General features: G+C 44.1%; 1 protein-coding gene across 1 annotated transcript in view; it reads right to left on the bottom strand.

Annotated features, from left to right (window-relative positions):
* Positions 1 to 449: 449 nt before the first annotated feature.
* HTRA1 (HtrA serine peptidase 1) overlaps positions 450 to 11,068 on the bottom strand; it is a 34,995-nt gene continuing 24,376 nt past the window's right edge. The window contains exons 4-9 of the mRNA XM_075423877.1: positions 7,440 to 7,634; positions 6,715 to 6,747; positions 5,435 to 5,549; positions 5,259 to 5,316; positions 4,282 to 4,377; positions 450 to 1,169 (exon numbers count right to left, since the gene is read on the bottom strand). Coding sequence (XP_075279992.1) covers positions 1,001 to 1,169; positions 4,282 to 4,377; positions 5,259 to 5,316; positions 5,435 to 5,549; positions 6,715 to 6,747; positions 7,440 to 7,634 — 666 coding nt within the window. The 3' untranslated portion in view covers positions 450 to 1,000. The remainder of the gene's footprint in view (positions 1,170 to 4,281; positions 4,378 to 5,258; positions 5,317 to 5,434; positions 5,550 to 6,714; positions 6,748 to 7,439; positions 7,635 to 11,068) is intronic.

The raw sequence follows: 11,068 nt of genomic DNA, 5'->3' as shown, positions 1-11,068 counted from the left end.
TAGTCAAAACCAGGACCTATCAGACACACCAGCACTCAGGCTGTGACTAAACCAGCTTGTTTGAAAGGGCTTCAGGCCAGATCTACAACAGTGACAGACATCCTCATAGCTGAACTAGAACGGTACAGGATCTGTGATTCACAATATAACAACTTATAGAGTTGGCAAACATATGTCGGGCACTGGTGAAGTTGTAATTAAAACAATAAGGAAAATGCATTGACATCTGGAAGACAGGCAATCTGGGACAGCCAATATGGCACATTCAAGCCAGCCGTGCTAAGAAAAGCAGATGCACAAGAGCGCAAGGACAAGCACATACTGAAGAGTAAGCGTTTCGGTTCATGACGATAAAAACGAGACCATCAGGACATCCTTCGAGGCAGATGTGCTGTTCAAAGGAAAACACTCCACAGGGGGAAGCAAAATGAATCACTCACAAGAAGAAGTACTGTTGAATTCTTTTAATAACACTAGGAAAATATCATAGTATTAAAATCCTGCACGGGATCCTCAAAGGGTTATTTAGGTCGGGATTTCTTTATGTTTATAAATCGAACTTTTTTTCCCAATTGTGTTTTCTGTTAAACCAACTAGTCCTTTACAATGGTACTTCCAGTTAAAACACAGCTAACCTATAAATACCTGAATACCACAACACACATTGTGCGCGTGGGTTTTGTTTAAATCTTAGCGGAAATAATGGTAAATCTATTCAACACAGGGAAGCAAACGTCGACTTGTTAAGCGGGGAATGTAACAGCCAGTAAAGAATACATTGCATACATAGTACAGAAGGAAAAAAATACCGTCTGGAGTATGTGAAATTACACTGATTTTGCACCTTAAACCTATTAGAAGTTACTCTGTTGGCCAATACTAATCCACTGAATAAGCAGAATGTTGGTCAGAAGTCTAACGTTTCCTGTACCAGCACAGAGAGAATACCAGCAGTCCAACGCTGTTAAAAGAAAACATGAAATCCAGCTCATGTTTCTGGTTAGGGATCGATTTCTTCGGGAACTACTGTTAACATAACATCTTCGTTGCCCCTGCGTACAACCACGTTCAACGTACTGTCCTTTTTAATAATGTCACTGACATCACTGGCTGAACTTATCGACTGTCCATTGATGCTTATAATCACATCGTTGTCCTTCAGGCCACCACTGAAAACACAAAGCAGCAATGCGTTATTATGATTGCCATTTTATTGTCTTTACAATTGATTAAAAAAAACCAGATTGCTGGATTTTTCCTATTTCCCACCCAACGGCAGTTGCGCAGAGACACAGCGGGCATACAGAAAGCAATCAGAATTTACGAAGCGGTGTAGATTCATGTACAACGCAGAAACCTCAGAAATCGGATGAAGGTACAAGTTCAATGAATCTACATTTCACTGCCTTCAGAGGAAACCACTATTGCAAATAGCGTTGTAATTGTGCAATAAGGATCCTCTACTCAGCCCCACTGAGGCCCCATCTGCAGTACTGCGTCCAGTTCTGGGCTCCCCAGTTCAAGAAAGATGAGGAGCTACTGGAGAGAGTCCAGCGGAGGGCTACGAGGATGGTGAGGGGACTGGAGCATCTCTCCTACAAGGAGCGGCTGAGGGAGCTGGGCTTGTTCAGCCTGAAGAAGAGAAGGCTGCGAGGGGACCTTAGAAAAGCCTACAAATATCTGCAGGGTGGGTGTCAGGAGGACAGGGACCAGACTCTTTTCAGTGGTGCCCAGCGACAGGACAAGGGGCAATGGGCATAAACTGAAGCAGAGGAAGTTCTGTCTGAACATGAGGAAGAACTTCTTCCCTCTGAGGGTGACGGGAGCACTGGCACAGGCTGCCCAGGGAGGCTGTGGAGTCTCCTTCTCTGGAGATATTCCAGACCCGCCTGGACGAGGTCCTGTGCAGCCTGCTCTGGGTGACCCTGCTTGGGCAGGAGAGTTGGACCAGATGACCCACAGAGGTCCCTAACAACCCCGACCATGCTGGGATTCTGTGATCCTAGATGTTGATTTGGTAGAAGAGATAGAGGCATATTTTTCTTTTAAAACAATTGCAACAAGGCACTCATTTTAGAGGAGAAATCTTCCAAGCTTTTACTTGTGCATACGTGGCCAAGGAATCTGAGCTGCACCGTGTGTTAACACAGGAGGAGTTTTGGCCCTGGATCCATGCTGTTCTCCATGTACAGCTCACTGGCAGCCACCTCACTGTACCTTAATGTTTTAAACTAAGCAGAATAACACACGCAGTGATCCAGCCCAGTCCCCAAGACCACACGCGTGTCCTTCCCCTCGCCCACCTGCCCAGAGCCCCCGGCATCCCTTCTCCTGACCTCAGCTCCGTATGCAAACCGAAAACAAAACCCTCCCAACACAAAGCAAGACAGGGCAGAAGCGGAGCCGGCACCGCAAGGCTCCCCTGCCCGGGGCCGCGGGTCTCTCCCCGAGCTGGATGAGACTGCTGCTGGGATCGAGAAATGGGGTGGTGAGGGATACCATCGACCACAACGTCTTGCCTGGTCTTGCACAACGATCTGGCTGCAAGTCATGGAAATATTAACCAAGTAACCAGATCAGACATGATTCAGCCCTTCAGCACAATCCTTCTTCAGAAAACCACAGAGCAGTCATCGGTTTCTTCCGCCCGCAGAAAACGTCTTACATGAGTGTCTCCTGCAAGCAGGATGCCTTGGCCAATGTTTGCAACAAATCTGGTTGCCTACCGAGGGCACAGCTGAAAACATTTTCATGGGAGAAACCATCCTGGATTATCTTGGTCTCTCATGCAGCCTCTCCTCTCGACTCGTACCCAGGACAGGTCGCTGCAGAGCTGCTCTGATGCCCTACCAGCACATCTACGCAACGTGCACCGGAGAGGAAATCAGCAGAACGGGGAAACCCATTGGGCAAGGGGACCAGGAGCGGGGAGACAGAGCAAACATGGTCTGTGTTTTAACTGCCAGGCCAGCCTTCGGATGAAGCGGCCTGATTTGAGTTTCCCTCAAGTTACGGGGCTCCATCGCCTCGTATTTCTTCTACCTCTTTAACACCCTTTCCCCACCTTCTGCTAACTATTATGCGTACTCCTGTAACAATTTTTCTGCCCCTTCAGACTGGACCTGCACGTCAAGGCAGTAAGTTCAGTGCCACAACGGAGCAGCCACATTGTCCCTATGCTAACTTGCAGTTTTTATTTCACCCTGCAGACATTCTGCACGAACAGCGCTGCCAACAGTTCTCTACACAAAGCAGCAATAATTCAGCAAGCAAGCCAGCCAGCTAACACTGTGTGTCTTAGAGCGGCATCCAAGCTGTAACAAAAAGGTATCGTCCAACCATTCTTGTGGTCTCCCTAAGAGATAGCGCGTGCCTGCTCCAAGTAGCTTTCTGCCCGGATGCCTTTGGTGCTACACACGCCTCTTTCTTGCCACAAATATTTACTCTTCTCTTAAATGATCTCTAGTTTCAGAAAATGAGTAAAGTTTCCGATTCCCTACCCTGGATTACTAAGCAGTTTTGTATTAACCAGACTCTGGAGGGAAAGTGTCTCCAGCAAGAGCCAGCCAGACCAGGGATGGTGACCACAGACCAGATGCCGTACTTCAGCCAGGCATCTCGTGAAGCTTGGTACCAACCAGCAGGTCAGGTTCTGAGCAAACACTGAGGAACACGAAGAAAAAGAACCAGATGGCAAAAAACAAAAGCTCTTCCCAGTTACGTGACTCCTGACAGAGCTCTCGCTTGGAAGAGTACCTCATGCTAAGAGAGGACTTCCCCTGCAAAGGAGGCACGCCAGGAGAGCTGGTGGGTTTGCCCAACACCCAGGTGCTTGGGCTGAGACGGACACGTCTTCGCAAGGTGGAACCAAAGCAAAGCTTCCACCTCGTTCTTCTGCAGGAGCGACCAGCGGGGCCGCGGGGAGCGCGCACAGGCAAACGGCTTTATTCAGCACTGGCAGTGGTACAACAGATGTCTTGGAAGCAATCGCTGAGAAAAATGAAAATGGAGTTTTCACGCCCACTGAATCCTCCCTTGCCCTTTCAGCCGGGAACGCTGACAGCGCTTCGCTGCAACACCCTGATACGCTCACAATATTGCCCATCGGGGACCGGACTGAAACCACAAAGCAATTTCCAGCAGACAACCTAACAGCTGTCAGACGGTTCTAATTTTGTTAATTTAGCATAATGGAGATTGTTCCCTGCTTAACTGGCTATCTCCATCGTTACCCCCTTAAGTCAGTGGCAGTGGTTTTGAGAAAGAAGTAGTTCAACTTACGCTTCAGCTGGTGTTTCTGGAATTACTTCAATAACGTAGGCCCCAGAGACAACATCAGGAAAGTCTTTATGGCGATCCTTCAGCTCCCTAGCTTTGCTGGAAAATGAAGAAACAGCAACAAAAATATTTTGACAAGTCGGGGAAAAAAAAGATCATGCATTTTTACTTAGTTAACTCACTTAACATTTACTAACTGTGGTATTTTACACATGTTGATGTGACACGTCACAATTCATTTTAACCCTTACAAGTATTTCAAGAATTATTACACTTTTTTGCATGCATACTGCTTTTTAATGCTGATTTCTGGTAAAGGCAATCTTTCCAACAGATACAGATGATCTGAGATAAAACATTTCAAAGCTTGGTTGTTATTTCAGAACTAAAAGATCCTGAACACCTAAAAAAACCCTTCTGATTTCAATGTGTTGTTATACCTCTGGTCCTGCATCTGCACATGTAAAAACTTCTGGTTATTTCTACAGGATGCAGTATCAGCCTCTTCTGGCTTGGGTATGAATAAGCAAGTCCACACAAAAGCTTCACTTGACATTAAGTGAATTGTTTAATGAGGATAATTTTATAGAAATGGAAACACGCACGTAACTGCTGTAATTCTTGCAAATGTACTGTGCTGTGTTCTCCTCGACCCTCACGACAGCACGGGACAGATGGCAACAACTCTAAGAGAGCCCTGGGACAAATTAGCAATCGCTGACTATTCTCTTCTGAAGCATTAAGGGAAAGAAAAAGCCAGGGAGCTGTTTATAAACTAGCTCAGAGTCTACAGGAGAGTTCAACTGCGGAGCAGACGCAGAGAAAAAGCTAGCAAAAGCTGGCTGCGAGTTGTCACCAGCACCTACACAGGCACACGCTGCCGGTTCATCCTCCCGGGTGTTTCTGCAGATCAGGAGCGCGGCCCAGATGCACGCCACGACCGCACCTCGGAGAGGCGAGGAACCACCACTTCTACTCACCTAGGAGTTAGTGACATCATTCGGATGCCGATGTATTTCTTCTTGGTTACAGCTTTTCCTGCAAAAAGGAAAAGAGGTCTTGATCAACTGTGCTTACCAAAAAGAGGGCCTCAATGGCTGCTGACTTTCTCTTTTATTACTATTTTCCTGTTTTTCAAAGCAGTGAAGCACAGTACCTTTAGCTTGTCTGTCATGGGATTCAGTCAGGAACTTTTTGATTTTATCCGACGGGATAGCAAACGAGATCCCTGCTGTAACTTTTAATGTGTTAATTCCAATGACTTCACCATCCTGGAGAAATAAGAAATTGTTATTAGCAAAAGTGAAACATCTCGAAGAGAAATGGATGATTTCTTCCAAGCAAAGACAAATTCACACACAACACACTCCGTAGCTGGTTTTCAGTTTTCTAAATGGTTTCTTTAAGTCTAATTTTTTGAGTCTATTGATAAAAAAGCTATTCTACAGTTTTGGAAAACTGCTGTGGATATTCATCTTGCCACTAGCAGAAGAAGAGAGATGAGAACTGGGCAGCGCTCCTGCTTGCAGCAGATGAGCAGCATATTCTACACGCAATTTTGGCCTGTTTCTTCCAGCAAGCACCTCACCAAGCCTGGCACCGACCGGTTCTGAGCAAATATTGCATAATAATATAAAGAAAAATGACAGTTCATCAAAATCAAAAGCTTTTCCCAGCAATGTGACTCCAAGTGAGTTTCAGATAAAACATCTCTGCTGTCCTCCAATGACTCGAACGTTTCTGAAATCTCTCCAAGGCAGAAACTCCGACCAGCTCATTCTCCCCCTGATTTGTGCCGTGCCTCGTAGAGGACCACTGCTTCTCCATCCGACCCCCGTGCCCCCATCCGAGAGCTCTCACGCAGCCATCGCCTTTTGCACCCAGCTTCAGTTGTTCTCTCTTGGGTTTATTCACGGCCGCTGCCAGGTCAGCTCTGGCTCCATTCTACGATATCAGCAAATAAATGCTAATATCCTGATGAACATGTGGGTTTTTCAGTCCCCTCCGTGTGGTTCAAAAGAAAGGGGTAGGTACGCTGTTGAACCCTTCAACCCAGTTTCAGTAGGCAAAAAAACTTGCCAGGGCACGGTATACAGTGAGTGCAAACGCCTCAACTTTAAAATGTGGTTTTTACTTTTCCACAAGGCATGGGCAAAAAAAAATCGAGCATTACACTTGCTCAAAGCTATGCAAATGGTAAACACCTTAAATATTGAAATCCAAGCGTACCTTGCGATTTGCCAACACACACAGACAAGTGATTAGCAAGAACCATGTGAACTTTGCGTAGTCAGTCAGATATCGAAAGCTCTGAATCTCATTTCTGGTGTGGGGTTTTGTTTGTTTGTTGGTTTGGGTGGGGTTTTTGTTTTGTTTTTAAACTAAAAAGTAAGAAGTAATAAGCTTGACACTAAGCAAACTTAAAGAAACTCTTACCAGATTTACTAGGGGTCCTCCGGAGTTTCCATACTGAAAATAAACACACGGCAAGAACATCTTTTAATATCTACCTCTTACTTCACAGCAAGTAAAAAATAAATTTCTAAAATCTTTCTGTAGTAATTTCTTCACTGCCTATTAAATATGTGCAATAGAACAGTCCTAACATCCAAACCCATTAACCACACTTAATCCCTTTTAGCTGAGCTTTGCAAATGCTTAGTCCTTTTTCTCTTGCCAGAGTCAGTTAAGAAAGCCAAGGTTCTTATTTTGTTTTTATAGTACCACACTACCAACTTAAAAGATCTTAGGACAGCTCTGGGAGCTGTTAGTGAAGATTTCTTACGAGGCCCACAGCAGCAGTACCAAAACTATTGTTTTGCCTTAACGCAGAAACAAACTTGAATCCTTAGAATTAAATTGTTTTTTCGAAAACACGATGGATTTCGAAAAGATTCTTATTTGCCAGAGAACATTGCCTCCTCCCTTGAAGTCTGTCAGAATTTTGAAGTGAAGGCAGATATTGTACTTGGTGTGGTTCCTTGGGGGATTTTTAAACAACAATCCAGTGCTGCTGCGGCGCAGATGTCCACATTTACATGGATGAAAGGAAAGCCAGCGACGCTTGCTGTTCTTAAGAACTGTATCACTGGTGATATTCTCAAAGCTACTATTCAAGAAACTTAAGAGCTGAAGGGGACGAGGCTCAGAGCGGGACGTACGTTGATGATGGCATCGGTCTGAATATAGTCCATATCGGAGTTGCGGAGCCCCAGCTCCTTCCCTCCACGCTGAGTGGTACTGACGATGCCCGTAGTCACCGTGTTTTGAAGAGAAAACGGACTTCCAATGGCGACCACAAATTCTCCCGGCCTTAAGTCTGCAGACTGACCAAGCAGAAGAACTGGCAATTTACCCTACAAATAAAAATAAATCAAAAAATAAAGAAGAATGAAGAAAAATTCAGATGTTGTTAAGACACCACCATACCCGCAGAACAACTTCTACAGAAACACGAATACATTAACAGAGCTGAGGAGGAGAGAGAGGCTTTTATCCCTTTGGGGATTTTGCTCGTTCCGTTTTCTTTGAACGTTTCGTGTGGCTCAGTACAGAAACATCTCACTGAACTTCTGCTCCTAAGAGCGAGCTCTTGAGACTGCAGGAGTACTTTCTCCACAACAGGTACATATTAAATCAAAAGCAATTCAAAGACCAAAGGAATATTTACGCTCAACTGTACAAAGCAAACATCTGATGATATTAGGAATGAGCTGTTTCCAACAGCTTCTTGAAATAATTAGCCAACAGCTGCCAAAGTAAAAATAATATTGTTTAAGAGTGAACAGCAAAGAGTCACGAAAGCAACAGTCAAAGTATATCAAACATGCATATGCATAGCCAAAAGCATTTTATATTCTCATAAGACACTAGCTAATGTTTCGTCTTACCTTTTCCCTAATGGAGTATCTCTGCTAAATATTATAAAATATTATAAATATTATATTGCCTCCTACATACACTGCTGTCTTCTTGTGAAGATATAAGATTTAAAGATTTTATGGGATTTTTCTGTTATGACAGTAGGGGATACCAGCATATTTTCCTTTCATGATCTTATCTCTAAACACATTAATTATGATGTTGTTGAAGACATTCCCACTAAGAGACAAAACATTCTTAAAATCCAGCATCAATAGAGACCGCTACAATTTACAGCTTATAAAAAAGAAAAGGGAGGGAAAGTTGGATCCACACACCCTCGCCGATGCAATGGATCAAGGGAACAGAGTATGGTTTCTCCAGGACATGCCGTACCTGCAGAGGAACTGAACTGGCTGGACAACAGATGATTCGAGCTGGACCCATAACCCCTCCCCAGCAACCAGAAAACAGCTGGGAAGTTCTTAATGCCTCCTACTCACCAAGTAATTAAGAGGGGTGTTCTGACACAGGTCATATTTCAAAGAAACACTTTGCCTTTGTTTATCAACTGCTTGTAAAATACACACTGAGCACCACTTCTCCTTTGCTTCGCATTTTTAAAAATCAGTCTTTACCCCTTCAGTGACGTTAAACATTTTTCACTCCTTTTATGTTTAATCTGTTGTCCAAATGATTGTGATCCTCCCCAGGTATTTAACTACACATTTAATCATGTCACTAGACTATTTCTACTAGTATCAATGGACCCGGACATGAGTAACTTTTGACTTCATGATGATTAGGATGATTAGGAGGTTACTGAACCCTAAATCAAAGTCTGAAGGGATGCACCTTTTGCTTGGCACATCTAACTTTAACATAGCTTTCCTCCAAACTCACCCCACTTCAAAATTCTTCCCTTTGCTCAACAAGCCTGTCCCCAAAAGGAAAAAGGCATTAGTACAGGCTTTTGAAACAGGCCAGTGATTCTAGACGCAGTGGAAGCCCCACCTGGAGATTAACTTCACCCAGTTTCCAAAGAGTAGGTAACATAGTCACTTCATTAAAAACCAGGGTACTTTCAAGGAATTAGAGCTGTGTACCTAAAAAGGAGGTACAAATTGGCTTAATACCCCTTCTCGTAATTAACTCCTTGTGGAAAACTTTTAAAGGTGCCTTTTTCACCCCATACCTATTCCAAAGCACACAGATTTATGTGCCTGTACTTGACGGGATCATAAAGCTATATACCGTGTGCTCACGCAGCAAAGAAAGAAGGCAATATTTAATACGGCCTGAGTATTTGCAGAGATTCCCAAGTTAGTGATAACTTTGCTTCAGAAGTTAACGGAAGCTGGATTATTACTAAATTTTGGCAAAAAGGGCAAATATTACACGATTAATTTGGAAATAGGACCCCCAGCTCTTTAGGGGTCTTTTGTCACCAGCGGTTTGAAAGCCTGCAATCGGTAACTCAAAAATCCACTCACATAAACTAACCCAAATGCCCATCACTTTGTATTTTCCACCTACAATTTTATTTCAAATATCCTAGGAGATACACAAAAATAAAGGCATCAGTCATCATGATATGCTGCTGCAAATACAGAAGTCACGGTTTTAATATTTAACAAGCCTGGTCCTACGTAGCCTTTACCCAACTTTGTTACAACTCCACCAGCAAAATTTTACTCCGATGAACAGATTGTTTCAATATAACCCACTGCCAAATCCCAGACAGGATAAGATGCTCTATGGAAACTTCTTTTTCCACCTCCAGACAGCAAGAAAATAATTAACCAACTGCTTGTTAAACAGAATCAGTTGGAAGAGCAACAGAATAGGCAACACACTAAGGAAAAAAACCTTCCCCTTTCTAATTATCTTTCAGAGAAAAGTTTTCACAACCAGCAATGCCCTACTATCACACCATAATCATCTGTGGCCCCTCTCGGCGCCACGGCCATAGATAACCCCAGCCAAGGCTGTGGCTTAATTCCGGGCAGGATTCAGTGGCGGCACCCAGCTTCCCCACCGTGTTTGCAGCGCGGCAGGCGAGGAGCAGCAGCCCAGGGCAACGCTGCCGAGCGGTCCGTAACGTGGGGCCACAGCCCTGACTCCGAGGGACCTCTCCAGCTCGGCGGGGAAGAGGCAGCGCGATTAGCTGAGCGGGGAAGCACGCAGCACAGGCAGCACAAACAGCCCCATATGGGTATTGTTTGGATCCAGGGAGCACCCTGGCCCTTCCTTCTTTCGCCAGATGCTATTCAGCTTACGTAGCACGTGTTTGCAAGATGTCGTTGGTCAAGAAGTGCATCTCTTTTTGGCACTGTTATTCCTTATTTAAAAAAAAAAAAACAAAAAAAACCCACAACACAGAAAGTGGCTTTTGTTTGTATCCCAGTGCAGTGGAAATGGATACTTTTGAGAGAAGGAGGACATTTAGCAGCAAACGAAACACAGACAAGGGGAAAAAAAAAAAAACACAAAATAAAAATCTTTTTTTTTTTTCATTAACAGAAAAAAACCTGGTCGTGTACAAAGTTAAAGATTTATACAATGCTCCTGAGTTATAAAAACAGTCACGAAGCCAAAATCGCATTTGGCAGCAGAAAGAAAATACGTGAACCATCTCTGACTAATACAATTACTTCTGATTGTGCTGAGTTTTCAAGCCTGTGCCTATACTAGCTAGGCTTCAGTTCAAAGTCTAACGCTGTATGGGATGGCTGTGGGTCATCCGTGTGACTCAGCGCGCCTTCTGGAAAGAGCTGGCTAACCTTTCCTTTGCTAGGAACAAAAATCCATCCCAAAAATTGCCTTGCTCTGCACGCATTATTAAACATAGCTTTGGAAAGCGCGTTCTCTCTGCAGTACGTTTCTAGAAGAGCTATAACCTATTTAAAAACGCACTCTCTCAAGATAA

The sequence above is a fragment of the Opisthocomus hoazin genome, chromosome 6, assembly GCF_030867145.1.
Source record: "Opisthocomus hoazin isolate bOpiHoa1 chromosome 6, bOpiHoa1.hap1, whole genome shotgun sequence".
Classification (NCBI taxonomy): Eukaryota; Metazoa; Chordata; class Aves; order Opisthocomiformes; family Opisthocomidae; genus Opisthocomus; species Opisthocomus hoazin.
This window is presented reverse-complemented; position numbering and strand designations above follow the sequence as displayed.